At 37.6% G+C, this 17,535-nt stretch overlaps 1 protein-coding gene across 1 annotated transcript in view; it reads left to right on the top strand.

Moving 5' to 3' along the window:
* The first annotated feature begins 238 nt into the window (after positions 1-238).
* The window catches only part of hsdl2 (hydroxysteroid dehydrogenase like 2), a 164,622-nt gene continuing 147,325 nt past the window's right edge, over positions 239-17,535 (top strand). Inside the window, exons 1-2 of the mRNA XM_063048957.1 lie at positions 239-388; positions 16,247-16,410. Of these exons, the coding sequence (XP_062905027.1) occupies positions 333-388; positions 16,247-16,410 (220 nt within the window). The 5' untranslated portion in view covers positions 239-332. The remainder of the gene's footprint in view (positions 389-16,246; positions 16,411-17,535) is intronic.

The following is a 17,535-nucleotide window of genomic DNA, read 5'->3' as shown; positions in this document are numbered from 1 at the left end:
ACCGACCAAACGGAAATGTGTCAAGACGTACTGATTGACGTGTGCGTTCGCCTATCATTGCACGCAAATCAGGATTTTGGACGCATCGTTCGGGAAACGTAGAAAAAAATGAATATGTAATAAAATTCTAAGAAGGATTTTAATAAACTTGTTTAAATACACTGGTTTGTGCTTTATCTTCACTGAAAAATAAATCGGCGCCATTCACTCTTTAGGTGATCGCTCTAAGAAATGTTCCCTTGCAAAAAAATGGAGCAAAAGGCACAGTGATTCATTGATTAGTCTTTGCGACCGCCCATCGCCTCTCTGCTTCATACTGACGATTTGCGACTATGCCGTTTTTCATATTGCGTTACTACACTACCCTGAAAATGTTACAAAACACCGGGTAAGCAGAATACTGAGCAAACGTGTATATAATTATGTTTAATGTATCGAAAAGCAAGATACAAAAAGTGCACTTAAAATTGGGGATCGCTGTTTAATTATATTTACAACTTAAGCATAGTTTTACCCACTTCTGTTTGAAAGTAAACAGGGGGAACATCTCGTTGTTTGCACTTCAAAATGCTAATTATCCCGTGGTGAATTACAAGATTTAATATTCAAGTAGAACACGTTAACGCTTGTGATTTGTTATTTTTTAAATTAAGTTGGTGGTCATTTGGTATGCTTAAAGCTATCATTAATTTTCCTTGAGAAATGCTGTTAGGTGAAGTACGAATGTGTTTTGTACAGAATTTGAATGAATACGACCGACCTCAACAACCTAGAGTTTATAATGAGAATGTGCATAATTCGAGTGCATGTGATAATAAAGCCAATTAGTTCAACGGACTTTAAACAGTTTGGACTACCTGATTCTACACTTTGAAACAGACCGTTTTATATAGCAAGAGTTACCCGATCCAGGGAATGTGTATGAGTCATTTAGTAAAATATTAACCAGACTCCGGACTAGATGAAAATGTGCCTTTGCCTTTTTCTTCGGGAGAGTGGTAAATATGTTGACTAGGATTATGTCAAACTTGCCAAAGTATATTCACTGTTTGATTGAGATGGTGACAGGTTATAAAGAACAGGTAATCCATGCAACCTCAAAAGTCTTTAAGTTTTATCTTCAGGAATGATCGCTTATTTATTATGAAGGAGAGGAGATATTTGGCTCTTTGGGCCTATGCCAGCTGCTGTCCTTTTCTCTGGAACTTATTTGACAAACAGTTGCAACAGTGTGTACTATTTACAAGATGCACTGCAACAACATACTGAAGTTCCTGATTGATCTATGGAATAAGATAAATGTTGATAATGAAACACAGAAATCTCTATTAGCAAGGAGACCTTTGTTCCAAAACAGACTTATTCCTTTTACAATGGACAATCAACTTTTATATAATTGGTACCAAAAAGGAATTTAAATTTATAGGAGATTGTTTTGAACGAGGTATATTGATGTCATTTGAACAAATAAAGGATAAATATAAAATATCAAATAATACTTGTTACCTTCAATTAAGGGCTTACTTAAAAGGTAAGCTGGGTCAAACAATGTTTTTGCCAAAACCTAATGAAATTGAAATTTTAATTCAAAAAGGGAAAATTAAAAAAATTATTTTTTGTATGTATAATTTGATTCAAGAACAGACAATTAAACAAGGAACCCATAAGTCAAAGCAATGGGAAACAGATCTAAATATTAATATTGATGAAACAAATTGGTCAAGACTCTGTCTTGACAGTATGACAAATACAATAAATGTTCGACTTAGATTAGTACAATATAATGTTTTACACCAATTATATATTACACCACAAAAAATAAATAGATTAAATTCAAATCTATCCGATAAATGCTTTCGGTGTAATCAAGAAATTGGTACGTTTTTACATTCTACTTGGTCTTGTTTTAAAATTCAACCCTTTTGGATAAATTTAAGAGTCTTATTGGAACAAATTACTGGAACTCAACTTCCACATAACCCTGTATTATTTCTATTAGGTGATATTGAAGGGATTAAGCCGAAACTTAAATTGAATAAATATCAGAAAGAATTTATAGAAATTGCATTGGCAGTAGCTAAGAAGACTATAGCAGTTACTTGGAAATCTGATTCGTATTTAAGTATGGATCGTTGGAATAATGAAATGGCTAGTTCTATTCCACTCGAAAAATTTACTTATAATTTAAGAGATAAATATGTAACATTTTTGAATATTTGGCGCCCTTATTTACAAAAGATAGGATGGCATATTTAAGTGCTCCGATAAAGATCTTGGTCCCTTGGGGAAAGTAACGAATAATTATACCAAATTTATTTTGAATCCCATGGAGCATGTGGAAACCTTCCAATACCCAGGGGGCTCTTTTTTTCCTCTTTTCTTTCTTTTTAGGTAGGACTATATATGGGGGGGGGGAGGGTAGATTTTATCTTTTCATGTATTCTTTTTGAAAACTCAATAAAAATTATATTACAAAAAAAAACACACTGAAGTTCCTAAGGCAGCACCTTCCAGACCCACAACCACTACCATCTAGATAGAAGGACGAGGACAGCAGGTACCTGGGAATGTCACCACTTGGAAATCCCCCTCCAAGTAACTCACCATCCTGACTTGGAAGCATTTCGCCGTTCCTTCATTGTCACTGGGTCAAAATCATGGAATTCCCTCCTTAATAGCACTGTGGGTGTACCTATACCTCAGGGACTGCAGTGGCTCAAACATCACCACCTTCTCAAGGGCAAGTAGGAATGGGCTTAGCTGGGGATGCCCACATCCTGTAAATGAATAAATTAAAAACATTTTCTCACGTGCATCAATTTTCCTTTTATCCTTTTGCCATTTGCAATTACAAAAGGGTAATTTCCAGTAGCTATTTAACTCAGCAGCATATTTTCAGGATGTGGGAATGCACCAGACCATGTTGGAAACCCACTTGGTCCAGGAAGAACTGCAAACTCAATTTACGTTTGTAGTTAGGATCAAATTCAGATTGCAGAGCCGTGAGACACCATTGCCAACTACTGAGTTATCTTGCTTGAGTATTTGATGAGTTAATAGATCTCAGGTTGGTGGTAGAATCACTTTGGGTCCCAAGTTACAAACTTACTGAGTTTCTCCCTTCTGATCCATTCCACAACTACGCAACTATTGAGTGAGTATAAGATTGAGTTTGAGTGTGACCACGTTAAACATGCAATTTAAGAAGTAGTTAAAAAGACAAGTGGTACATTGCCCTTTATTTTGGTATGAGATTTTAAACACTGAAGCAAGCATGTCTTGTTGGAATTATGCAGCACCTGGGTATCATGCTGTTTTGTTTCCCCTACCTAATAAAGGATATGCTTGCCTGAGAGGGTTCCTGTGATATGTGATGTGATTGTATCAATTAGGTTTGTATACAAGGGTTTTAAAAAATGTGAGAGTATTTTGCTGAAATAGACAAAATTTTGACAATAAATTGGAAGTAGAGAGGATATTTACCCTGGTAGGAGTGTCTAAACCAAGGAGTCACAGTCTCAAACGTTTAGTTAGTATAAGGTGAGGAGGAATTTCTTTGCTGATAGGATGGCACTGTAAAAGGTTTTTACCGCAAAAAATGGCACTGGGCACAATTGCTATTCGGAAAATAGAGATTGCTCTTGATGGTATTGTGATTGGTAATCACATTGAATGGTAGACCATGCTCAAAGAGCTCAGAGGCCTATTGCTGCTATTTATTATGTTTTGCTGTAATGTAAAAATCGTTCATTATATGGAATGTTGCAGAATGTCTTGCAATGTCAGCAAATAGATAATGAACAAAGGAAAGACACTAGGATAAAACGGAGCAGTTTTTTTTGATTATAATGAAAGGGGCATTTGCTTGTGAAGTAGCACTGGGAAATTTTATGGAATTTTTGATCAGAAAAAATATAAAGGCAGAATAAAATGAGACATCTTATGTCAAAGTTGGCTTAGTAGTGGTATTCAGCCTCTGAATTAAAGGCTGTGTGTTCACGATGTACAGGGACTCCACAATGCAGAACTAAGCTTCTTTTGTAGGGGAAAGTTGCCGAGTTAATCTTCAAAAAGAACGTATCAAAGTTCCCCATGATCTCAGATTTTAATAAGACTTTGGATTGGGTGTTACATAAGCGATTGGGCTCATAAAGCATAAAACATCAGTCATTTCAACCTGATTCAAAAGTTTTACAGTGGTGCAATAAACTAAGTGCTCATCAACAACACTGGTTTGCAATTCAAGGAGTGCGCCAAATTATCTAGAGGTTTTCAAGCTGTTGTGAACAAACTCACATGGGACACCTTAAAGAATTTCATCACTTGGGAAAGGAAGATTGGTAACATGTGATGTGCTAAAGATATCATTCTGATAACATAGACACCTGAATAGCGGCAAAGAATTGGTAAAATACTTGAGGAGAGGGAAACTAAGTGTGATGATGTAATGGAACCAAGTGCTCAGAAAAGTAAAATTGATGTGAACGTCAATGATGAAATAGCAGAAAGGGGCACAGGTATTCATTTTCAATGAACCACCATTACAGAACACTTGTTCATTTAGTCATTTATAAGTGATTCTATGTAAGTGAATTCTATTGGGTTTCTTTGTTTTGTGGGTGCCTGCAAGAAGATGAATCTATAAATTTAAACTTCCATTTCCTAACTCATAAGTCAAAAAGAAAACTAGAAAACATTGTCTTTGAAGGTGACTGTTTGAAACTTGAATCACAAATATGAAATGTCATCTCCCTTGTTTGGAAAGAGTAAGACATGCCAGGGAACCACAGGCAACATTAGTGTGTTCAGCTGAGGGACAGGACACAGAACAGAAATACCCTTAAGAACCAAAACAAATATGAAACCCCTTTTAATAAGTTCTTGGGATCTGGAATGCACGGTCAAGAATAGTAGTGAAGGCAGATGTCAAATTCTTTCCTAACTTAATCTGATTTCCAAGCAAATAAAGAGAGACCAGGGGCCTGGGACTTGCTGGATAGATTAATTACTCTTATATAGAGCTGGTACAGTATGGTCTGCCTCGATAAGTTCTGGCATGGACTGGTTCAGCCAAATGATCAGTTTTTGTTCTGAATATTTTAATTAGCATGTGTATCAATTGCTTTAAAGCATTGTTTAGTTTTGGAGAGATTTTGTGTTACAGCTGTGCTAAGATGTAGTTGAATAAATGGGCAATCCCTTTAATATTGTTGCCCATTAACAGTCTGAGTTCCTGATCTGTGTATTCATTTCTGACAAATTTTAAGCCCCTATCATTACTTGGGTGTTTTCCTTGAGAAAACTGAAAAATGTAGAGCTTACAAGTGGGATCACTAAGACCAAAAAAAAAGTCCTATTGTTTTCTGAGCCTTCTAGTTCTATAGTGTGTTATATAAAACATTATGCTCCAAGGCAGCAATAACTATAAACTTCTGTCAGTGGATCTAATATTCATACTTGCGTTGCTTGGAATGACTGATGTATCCTGGGGCTGCTGCCTGATTGTGCCTTTGAACTCATTGGATCAAATCATCGCTGTTCTGTTGTTCTTCTTGATGAAAGTTTCAAGGAAGACTAATTTATGATGCGTAAACTTTGGATGGAATGATTTAATGTTTAATTTTGTGTGGCTAGAGCCCTACCCTTTATATAACATGAAATATGATAAAACATGCAATGTCATGTTTTAATGCAAAGTAATATGTGCATACTGGTGAAAGACATTTCAAATCTTGGAGACAGAATTCTGTTTTGAGTGGCACCACTTTCATGAAGCAATGGGGAAACCAGAAAAAAAATTATTTGAAAGTGTACATAACCTGTTTAGAGTTAACAATGTTTGATGAATAAATCTACAGAGTTTCTTAAATTGCGCCAAGATTACTGTGCACACACTCAGGCAGGTAATGAGACACCAGTATTGCCCAGGTATTTCACAGGATTATCAATGTTCCTACATGCATTTGCTCTGTAAGAGTTTTGATTTGCATTCTTTTTTATTTTTTTCATAAATCTGTTTAGGAAATTTTTAACCTGAATACTAAGTGCCATAGACTACCATTCAAAGAAGAGGAGGGAAGTTCTGATTCTCAGCGTCACATAACTCAACACTTTAGCTAGTCATTTAGTCAAAAAATGCATTATAACTTCAACATTACCTAATTGGCAGCAAAGTCACAGAGGAATGCGACAGGGAAGCAGGTTCTTCAGCCTGACTTGTCTATACCAACCAAAATAAAATAATTTCAATCTGACCAATTCTTCAAGGCTGTATTTTCTGCAGTGGACTCCTTGTTTATGAAAACATTTCCTAATCCACTGGTGATTGTCATATGTCGAAAGATTGGAGCGACTGGGCTTGTATACTCTGGATTGAGAAGGCTGAGAGAGGATCTTATTGAAACATATAAGACTATTAAGGAATTGCACACGTTGCAGGCAGGAAGCATGTTCCCGCTGATGGGTGAGTCCAGAACCAGAGGCCACAGTTTAAGAATTAGGGGTGGGCCATTTAGAACGGAGTTGAGGTAAAACTTTTTCACCCAGAGAGTGGTGGATATAAGGAATGCTCTGCCCCAGAAGGCTGTGGAGGCCAAGTCTCTGGATGCTTTCAAGAAAGAGATGGATAGAGCTCTTAAAGATAGCGGAATCAAAGGTTATGGGGATAGGGCAGGAACTGGATACTGATAGTGGATGATCAGCCATGATCACAGTGAATGGCGGTGCTGGCTCGAAGGGCCGAATGGCCTACTCCTGCACCTATTGTCTATTGGTTGCTAAGTAGCAGCCGATCTTCCACAGTCTACAGCTTTAAATGTGTAAGCGTTTCCAACTTTAACTAAAGGGAATGCTACTTACTTTATACACGTGTTCTTATTACAGTACATAGAGATTGACAGAAGGAAAGCACACCCAAAGCTATTCTCACATTGCTATCTTCCAGAAAGAATGTATTTTATGTTCTCTCACACTCTGAGGTTCTTAAGGATCAATTATATACTTTGCAATAATAACAATTAAAAGTACTGAAATACTCGGCAGATCAGAGCACATTAGTGCAAAGAGTAACAAAGTTATCTTGTCAGGTCTAAGACCATTCATTTGATGGATTTGCATGCAGAATTGAATTGAATTGACTTTATTTCTTACATCCTTCACAGACATGAGGAGTAAAAATCTTTACGTTACGTCTCCGTCTGAATGTGCAATGTGCAAACTATAGTAATTTGTTATAAATAGTATGTACAGTAAGGTATACAACAGAATAGTCAATATAGCTTAGAAATACAATTGTGTCAGCATGAATTAATTAGTCTGATGGCCTGGTGGAAGAAGCTGTCATGGAACCTATTGGTCCTGGCTTTAATGCTGCAGTACTGTTTCCTGGATGGTAGTAGCTAGAACAGTTTGTGGTTGGGGTGACTCGGGTCCCCAATGATCTTTTGGGCCCTTTTTACGCACCTGTCACTGTAAATGTCCTCAATAGTGGATAGTTCACATCCACAGATGCGGTGGGCTGTCCGCGCCACTCCCTGCAGAGCCCTGTAATTGAGGGAAGTACAGTTCCCATACCAGGCAGTGATGCAGCCAGAGTACATACAGTGAGAGTACAGTGTACAACGTAGGATAAATGGTAGCTGTTTTTTTTCTTGGTTAAAGTCCCAGAAACAGCATGGCGATGATGATAGCAATACACATCAAAGTTGCTGGTGAACGCAGCAGGCCAGGCAGCATCTCTAGGAAGAGGTACAGTCGATGTTTCAGACTGAGACCCTTCGTCAGGCGATGATGATGATCAAGTCATCTCTTTGGCAATTTTGGTTGTGAGTTGAATATTTGCCAGGATATTAGGATAATTTTCCTTGACTTTTGAAGTAGTGTCATGTTTTATTTCCACCAGAGTGAACTGATGAAGGTCTGAGTTTAATGCCTTGTGCAACTGAAACTCTCCTACAGTAGCACATTCTTGTACTGGCCTCCATTTTATGCCTAATCATGGCTGAGAGGGGTGGATCTTTCCCAGTGAGCCACATGTGACATCTTTTGTTTGCTGTATCATAGCTAACATAACAGACTGCAGACCTTAAAGCTCTGCAGTGTTCTGGCACTTGCTGGATAAATCTGCTTAATTATTGCGGTAACTATTCTCTTAAAATTTGAGATTAAGTCACGAGTTTATATAAGTTCACTTTTAAAATTCATGTGGATTTCCCTTTAATTGCTTTGCTCTGAATGTGATCTCTCACTGAATTTTTTTTTCAAATGGGACACTTGTTGAGCAGATGTAATGCTTAGTGAGTAATCACGAGAAGTTATGGCAAGAGATAATGTAGAATTTTATATTTTTTCTTGCAGTTTTGTATGGAATATCATTTTTAACAATTGACTGCATTTAATTAGTACTAGTTCTCAATGTAATAACATGCCCCAAAGTATTTAGCAAACTATTTGCCTCTGAGCACTAGTCAAAAAAGATATGGTAGATTAGATGACCACAAGTGGTGCAAAGAGGCACATTTTAAAGGCAGTCATGAAGCATGAGAAGTAGGGAGATAGAAAGTAGGAAACCACAGGACAGGTAGCTTAACTTCGGTCATAAGGAAAATACTGAAAATTATTGTTTTAGTCAGTGTTATGGACACTTAGAAAAATTCAAGCTATTCAGGCAAAATCAAAATTGTTTTTCATCATTGATCATTTGTGATCAATTTGTTGGAGTTGTTTGAAGAAGGAACATGCTGTGGATGAAGAGGAAATGATGTATGTACTACACTTGGATTTGCAGAAAGAAGGCAGCGAACTAGCTGTTGCAATAAAATCTCACTGCAGATAATGTTTGAGCAGAATGGAAGGTTGGTTGGTTAACAGGAAGCAGAGTAAGCATGTGAAAGTAAAACAAATCTGTAAATGCTGACAATCTGAAATGAAAACAGAAAATGCTAGAAGCACTGAGTAAATCAAGCAGCACCTGTGGAAAGAGAAAGAGTTAATGTTTCAGGTCAAAGACCCTTCTTTGTTTACGTCTTGATTGCAGTCTTTTGTGGTGCTAGAAAGTCTGTGAACCCTGTAGAATTTTCTCTTATTTCTGCATAAATGCAACCAAAAATGTGGTCAGATCTTCACGCAAGTTCTAAAACTAGATAGAGAACTCAGTTAAATAAATGACAGAAAAACATGATACTTCATTTATTTATTGAGAAAAATGATCCAATATTGCATGTATTTGTTGGAAAACGTATGTGAACCTTTGCTTTCAGTAACTGGTGTGACCCCCTTGTAAAGCAGTAACTTCAACCAAACTTTTCCGGTTACTGTTGATCAGGCCTGCACATCGGCTTGGAGGAATTTTAGGTCATTTCTCCTTACAAAACTGCTTCAACTCTGGGATGTTGGTGGACGACTTGAGGTGTATTAGTGATGTTTGTCAGTGAGGAGGAGATGGTATTTCCAATCCGCACAGGCTATGGTCTCCCGGTGAGGGAGTGAAGGATCCAGTTGCATAGGGAGGTACAGAGGCCCAGGTTTTGGAGCTTGTCGTTTAGAACTAAGGGTATGATTGTGTTGAACGCTGAGCTGTACCCTGATGTAGTTATTACTATTGTCCAGGTCATCCTAGGCCAAGGGGAGAACCAGTGAAATTGCATCTGTTGTGGTCCTATTGTGGTGATAGGCAAATTGCAGTGGTTCCAGCTCCTTGCTTAGGCAGGAGTTGATTCTAGCCATGACCAACCTCTTCATCATAGTAACTGTGAGTGCCACTGAGTGATAGTCGTTGAAGCAGCTCACCCTGCTCTTTTTGGGAAGCAAGTGGGTACCTCCGACTCCAGTAATGAGAGATTGATGAGGTTTCTGAGCACTCCACTAGTTTTGGTTGGCAGAGCCCTACCATGAACCTGATGCCTTGCGAGGGTTCGCTGTCTTCAAAGATGATCTGACATTGGCCTCTGAGACAGAGATAGCAGGGTCACCAAGTGCTGCAGGGATTTGCATGGGTATAGTTTTATTCTGTATTTCAAAGCTTGGATAATAGGTTAAATCAATGTCCAAAGATGTGGCGACTGATGTATAATACAGAAAAATGCGAACCTCTCCATTTTGGCAGGAAAGTAGAAGCATTTTATCTAAACTGTGAGAATTCAGAGCCAGGAGGTGTAAAGGAGTCTGAAGTGTCTTAATGCATGATTTGCAAAAGGCTAAAATGTGAGTACAGCCAGTGATTAGAAAAGCTGACAATATTATAGTTTGCTAAGGGAATTGAATATAAAAGCAGGGAGATTATGTTTCAGTTAAATATGGCTTTGTTGAGATCACATGTGAGCACTGTGTACAGTGTTGGAGTGTGCTGATAATGAATGTGTTCACAAATTGAGGATCAATTTTGATCAGTTGCTGGAACTCCAAACTCCAAATTAGAAAATAGCACAAGACAGAAAGCTCAGCCCCTAATCTAGCCTGGCTGTCAGTGCAGATATTTTGTATGAAACTTAAACTGTCTACCATTGCCAAATCTCGCTGAGTTGAGGAGAGGAGTTATCCCAGGTTTCTGACCAATATTATTCCTCAATGAACATTTTTCCTAAAAACAGTTCATTGCCATTTGCTGTGTGGAACCGTAAATATTTCAGATCACTATAACAAAATTATTCGATGACACTAATTTAAAGAACTCAACAGCTGTGAAAAATTTTGAATATTTTTTAGGATCTGTGAAAGACCAGATACAAATACAATTTTTTTTTAGGTTTGCCAATGGTCTTTGAACACTCTATTCTAACATAGTATACAATAGTGATGGTTGGGGACATTTCAGTTTTAACCTTATTCTTAATTTTTTTTCTTCACTTCATGAATTCAGTCTTATTTCATTGTGATTTGCCGAAAACAGACAGCAACTTACTGCTGTAGTGTTAGGTCTAGGGTTTCTTTTGGCAGTTTTTTAAGCAAAAGCGCAAGAAACCAAAATAGCAGACTTGCATGTATTGTTACAGTTTACTGACACCATAGTAAATATAATTAACAAATTACTTTGTTAATACTCTGTACTATAAAGCATATGGTCCTCTTCCTCCTGCAGTTGGTGTTGCTATTGTCATCTTTCTACCTGAAGCACAGCAAGTATGTAATGGCTGTGAAGTTCACCTTTCAGATAAATAGGGCTGGTAAAAGTTCCTCACTGGCTTTTAAATAAATTCAAAAATCAATGGGGTAAAAAATACTGCATTCAGAAGTTTGTTGCATGTAGTAATCCTCCAAACTATTACCTTACAAGGCAATATGATAGGTAATGTTTAATCTAATTATCAGAACTAATGCATATAATTTATCTCAAACTGCTCTTATAATTTCTGTCCCAAGTTAGTGGGGCTTTGGCTGTCCAATGGTATTACAGTCATCACATAATATAGTGTACAGTGTAGTAATACTGACAGATGAGTTCAGTGTGAAAAATGGCTGTGTTTCATCATGGAGGGTGGATACTCTATAGGTCAAGGTTATGGAATGTTAGTCCTGTTGCAATTATTGGCGGTTGGATGAAAAGATTATCATTCTATTAGAATTTTAACCGTACCTCCTAACATTCTGAAGTAATCTCGAATTTCATATATTGTTGTGGACTTTGGCCTATTTTGTAATTCCTGAATCTGAAGGGAGTGTTCATGTGTTTTATGTCTTAATTAGCACAATAAATAGAACTCTATTGAATTAATGTTTTTAGATCAGTTAGCTTATTACCTTCGATCAAATTTAAAATTGTTAGCTCTCAGTATAGTGCATTTGTCAAAAAATATGGCATCTTTGCTCTCAATCTATTGACAAAGCTTCTTATCTACAATGCATGAAAAGGAAGAAACCTGCATTTGTTTTTAGTACAGCATTATCTGCACAGCAATGTACTATAATAACCAATGAATTTACTTATTTAGCAGTACAACATGTTACAGGCCCTTCCAGCCTGATTGTGGTGCTAAACATGGGATAAGTTTTGGTCGGGAAGTCCTGAAAATTATCTTGCACTTTCTCAAGGAGGTGTTGTGGACAGCAAAATTTCAATTCTTGATATGGATGCATCTTTAAAGCCATCAGAGGTGGAATTTTTAATGTAACATCTGTCAAAATCTAAAATGGTTTAGCCTTGATTTTGTAAAATCCATACAGGGTTTCAAAGGTGAGGGTGCTGTCAGTTAAGTAACGGCTGCGATTTATATTGGAATATTTTACTATAACGGGCAAAACTTGCTTCTCTGTAGCTATTTGTTAAGTTTTTTTTGTAGTTTACTTGATCTGGTGACCTTCTAGTTTAATATTTTTGGAAAAAGTCACTCTAATCTCTACAAGTACATCGAAATTGGTTATTTTTTGTTCTATTTAAAACTGCTTCTCGGCTACTGAAGATAGCTGTTATGTTGAGGTTAGAAGTTTTGTTAATTGTCCTGATGAATGGTGACGATTATTCGTGAAAATTACGTACACTGCGGCTCTGCCATTCAATGCTCTTTGCATCAGTATACAAAGAACAACCAGGTCAATTGTAAGATTTACTTAAGATAGATTTTAGTGCGGGCCATGATTTACAATAAATATCTTTAAAGTTATCAGCCTTATTTTGAAATTCCACTTTGTCTCTGTAATCTGCCCTGGCTGCAAGCTCCCAAATTCCCTCCCTAAAGAACTATCTTCCTGCCCCTCACTTGTAAGATGCTCATTAAAAGTTTCCTCCTTTATCAAGGCTTTATTCACTTGCCCAAACATGTCTTGATATGTCTCCATGTCATAGTTTGTTTGATAATGCTTCTGACAAGTGTCTTGGGTTTTGAATTATCAGCAGTCCTATTATGGTATCGGACTTTCTCTTCCAAAAAGACAGAAAATTAGCTCTCCCTTATGACCTTGAAACGGAATGTTTACTTTCTCATCCAATCAGAAGTGGAGCTTTGTCTGGGAATCCCCTGGCCAGCCCTAGCACCTTTACAAGAAGCAGTTGGTTAGATACTGGAGTTTGCAATGAACTGAGAATTTTCATATGCAAACACGAAGAAATCTGCAGATGCTTGAATTTCAAGCAACACACATAAAAGTTGCTGGTTGCTGGCCCGAAACGTCGACTGTACCTCTTCCTAGAAATGCTGCCTGGCCTGCTGCGTTCACCAGCAACTTCTATGTGTGTTGCCTGAGAACTTTCATGCTGTACGGCATTTTGGTAAATGTCGAGGATAGCTGCATGTAGTTGAAGACCAGAGGTGAGAGTTCATTGTTATGATGTTACGTCCTGCACCACCTCTTGCTGTTGAGCCCAGACTTTGGGATCTTGTTCAGAGTATTTGGCTCAGTCTCTTGAACCAGAGAATCGTGTCTGGGCTCAACCACTGTATTGACCCTGGTTGCTCCAATAAATCATTGGACTGGAGCCTCCAGCCTGATTGCAAAGCTAAACCATGTTCATGGGCCAACATCGTGTTTATTGGTCCAATGTTCATCGAAGGAGTCCAGACCCAGTTTCATATCCAGAAGTAGCAATAGGTAAAAAAAAATGGACAGGAAAGCAGTGGGGTACAGTGCTGGTGGGTTCAAGTGTACTGTATTTTTAAAGAGCTCATTGCAGAGCTGATGCTGTTGGAATGCGTTTGGAATTTCCATCTGTGTTACAGACTCTGGCCTGATTTTACTCTTGTTGAAGACATGTACATGTATATGAGCCTGAATAATGTTGTGGTGCAGTGATTATCGATGGTCAGGGAGAAAGTATGTCCCTTCTTGATAAGGACGAGTAGAACTATTTTGCCTTCCATGAGGAAGGCTTGGTTAGCAATTTTGTAAAGAATATTTTGTGTGTGTTTATTTTCTTGAGTAGTCTGGAATTTATTGCATTTATTGTTTACATTTAATTTTCTTAGGATATAGAGTGAGGCCATTTGGCCTGTTTGGTTTATAACAGCTCTGAGCAATCCCATAAATACTCCCCCACCTCCCCTTTTCCTGCAACTCACTCAGTGAACATAATTTCACATATTTTGTAGTGTTTCAGGAGAAAAAGTAAGATTTCAGGAATACATAATTATCAGATATTTTATGTTTTCTTCCAAAGCTAATTTCATATATTGTTCATATTTACACAAGACTGCTTGGCCTGTTGAGCCCATGATGGTCCTGAGATAATCTTTGATACAGTGGGGCATATCATTGCCTGGTTACAACATTGGCATTGCTGCTTTGCATATTTTATAATGTTCAAAATGCTGCAAAATGCAGATTGCTGGTGATGCAACATTAAATGTAAACAGTTAAGGTCATGAAGCAGACAAAATTAAAAAGCAAGAAAAGGTCTGAATGCGCTTGTGGTTTCTGCAGTTTGGAATAGGTCTTGGTGTGGCGATTGAATCAGCGCATTCTTTCAGATAAATTGCAAGTTGTTTTTCTTTATAATTTCTTTAATGCTCTTTGTATATTGAACATTATCCCAATCCCTCCCACAATCTGGACTATTTAATCTCCCAAAGCCTTGCTCTCTCATCAAACTGTTGGATTGAGGTTCCTAACTCCTGTTAACTGTGTCTGTCATTGGGTAGGCTTAAATTGTTGTAATGTGGTCACTTCTGTAACTGTGAGGTACTGTACCAAATTCTGGGAATGTTATTGAAATATGAAAAACTTCTGCTGGAACTATAGAGTATAGTGTTTTCGTTGGGAGCTCTGTTTGTAGTTCATTGGCTGTCTACCATGCACCACCGTACCTAAGTTGTCAAGAAAAGTCAAAGTAATGGGACTTGCTTTATGATGGAAAAAAGGACATTCAAGTTTCTTTTTGAAAATAGGGAAGAGATTGGGTTTATTTAATTGCAACACTGCAGTTAGAAAGCTGAGTAATGTTCTGTATAAAAATCATTGGAAGTACTGTTGTATGGTATATGGTTAATTTTTCAGTGCATGTACATTTGTTTCTGAGACCTGCATTTGAATGTGTCCTAAGGTGCTGTGATGAAAGTACATTTGAGGCCAAACTTTCTGAATAAAAGCTACAATTAAAAGGCTTTGAAAGTTGTGCTTAACGTGGTGTAAATAGGAGTGAGGTTGAGGCTCATGTGGTGCATAGGCCTTTTGATCTGACTGTTCATTTCTCCGCTGTCCTTTCTGTGTAATTCCTCGACGGATTTATTTGGTTAAGGTTAGCTAGGGATTTGTCTAGTGTCCAACCACCCCAGTTAGGAATGTCCCAAGTTATTTTCAACCATTATGTACAGATGAGTGTTTGGCAGATTGACAGGATGGATTTTCTAGTGGCTGTATGCTTCTGCTGTGTGGGAATTTGGTTCGCAGTACCATCTGAATGGCTGAGTTAAATGCCTGGGTTTAACTCCATATTGCCCTTGGTTGGCCTTAATTTTTATTTAAATATATTACAAGGCAGCTGCATTCTTGGTTGTGAACTGTTTGTGTTTTCAGTAATGGAACCATGTCATAAGCTGAGGAAGACCTGTGTTGTAGAAAATAAAAATAATTTGTAAGTTTAGAATACTATATCACGCTCAGGATAATTGGAAAATAATTTGACCAGTCAGAGCGTTGAAGCAGATGACGTGAGTTCAAAGGAATTTCAAGTATGTTTCTGTAAACTGGGATGCCGAAAGTATTGGTGCTGAGCTTAATTGAAAAGACATAATTAGGGCAGTTTTATTCCAAGTTTGCAGTTCATTTCTGAGGATGTGCCAAGTTGTCCCGTTCTTGTGAAAATTCTAGTAAAGTGGCATAACTTCCTTCATTCCTAGTGTCTGACAGATGTACTTTTAAAAATGGAGGTTGTTCTGTGTAGATTAAATTTTACTGGAACAAGGAGATGTTTCTGAATGCCCAAAAATTTTTACATAGCACAATTGACATAAGACTTATTTCTAAACCCCTTTTTGGACAGACTTCAAAACTCTTCTTCCTGCTTTAATTGTCTTGCTAAATAGAAACAAACAATTATCATACTCCTGTGTTTTTTCTGAGTTTCTTCTGCTAGGCATGTAAAATACTCTAGATTTCCATGCAAAGCATCAGTTGTCTGCTAACATTGGGCTCCTTGCATTGGGCTCCTTGCAATTCAGCTATACTCTAAAGTGCAGTAACACAGCGCTCAAATAAAAGTTCATTCAAACTCATTTAATCTTTACGTCAACTTCAATAAAAATTATACCTGGCATATTTCTATTTCAAAATGCACAGGCAATCTCTAATGAGTTTCTTTTTTTTATTACCCCCCCCCCCCCAGGAAACTTGCAGGTCGAACACTTTTCATTACCGGCGCCAGTCGTGGCATTGGGAAAGCAATTGCTTTGAAAGCAGCTAAGGATGGTGCCAATATTGTGATTGCCGCTAAAACTGCAGAAGTGCACCCCAAATTACCTGGCACAATATATACAGCAGCAGCGGAAAGTGAGTATTTGTGTGACTTAGGAAAAAATAGAACATAAAGGCTACCAAAACATGCTGGAACTGTATTTCTCATCAGTGAGACCTTACTTACTGCTGTGGCCAATTCTGGGCACTGCAATTCAGAAGAAAGCATGAAGGTCAAAGGTTTAAATGTATCTGCATTTAACTGCAGAGAAACTGAAAGGAGCCTAGTGCATAAGGTAGAGGAAAGAGCTCAGAATTCCATCCACCAAGGTTTTTAAAAATTAACGTGTCAAATTTACTTGCTAAGTATTGTCAGATAGTTGGTATTAATGAATTAGAATTTTATTTTGTTTTGTTTGGAGATTCAGCACAGTAATAGGCCCTCCAGCCCAATAAGCCCATCCGCCCAATTATACCTCTGCGGCCAATTAACCTACCAACCCATATGTATTTGGAATGTGGGAGGAAACTGGAGCATCTGCAGGAAACCCACACGGTCGCAGGGAGAACATAGAAACTTCTATCAGATAGCAGTGGGAAATAAACAGGGGTTCCTGGCGTGCAAAGCTTCATGCTAACCACTACATTACCATGCTGACCCAGTTTACACTGTCTTTAACACAGTAATGTGCTGCTTCATGTGCTCAGTTGCATCGTATTTGGTCACAGATGTCAGATTAAGAAATAATGAGGAGGTACAACAGTTAAGTTGAAATCAAGAGGCTGGAACTAGATGACTCTAGGGATGTTAAGATGTAGTACATGGAGAGGATGTTGAAAAATCAGAAACAAAGTAGCAGGGCATTGGAAGAGTTTGTAAATAAAAATGAGAGTTTTTAAATAATGGTAGTGTCTGAATTTGGTCTAAGGTTTGGAGATAAATCATTTATTTAAGATGAAAATTGTGCACAAATGACGGTTATGAATAGAAATAGTTTACTTTATTTCTAACTTTATTTCTTTTTATTATTATTCCTTATCTTGTTCAGGTTAAAAATCTGCTCCATCAGATGAATATTGAATTTATTAATCTTTAATTTTGAACCAAAAAGTACTTTCTCTACCAATGCCATAAAAAGGATCATATCTACTGCTTTATGAAATACTGCTTATGTGTTTGTGGCATGTCACCTATCAGAGAACCAATTCACATCTTGGTTC

This window comes from Mobula hypostoma, chromosome 5 (assembly GCF_963921235.1).
Source record: "Mobula hypostoma chromosome 5, sMobHyp1.1, whole genome shotgun sequence".
Lineage (NCBI taxonomy): Eukaryota > Metazoa > Chordata > Chondrichthyes > Myliobatiformes > Myliobatidae > Mobula > Mobula hypostoma.
This window is presented reverse-complemented; position numbering and strand designations above follow the sequence as displayed.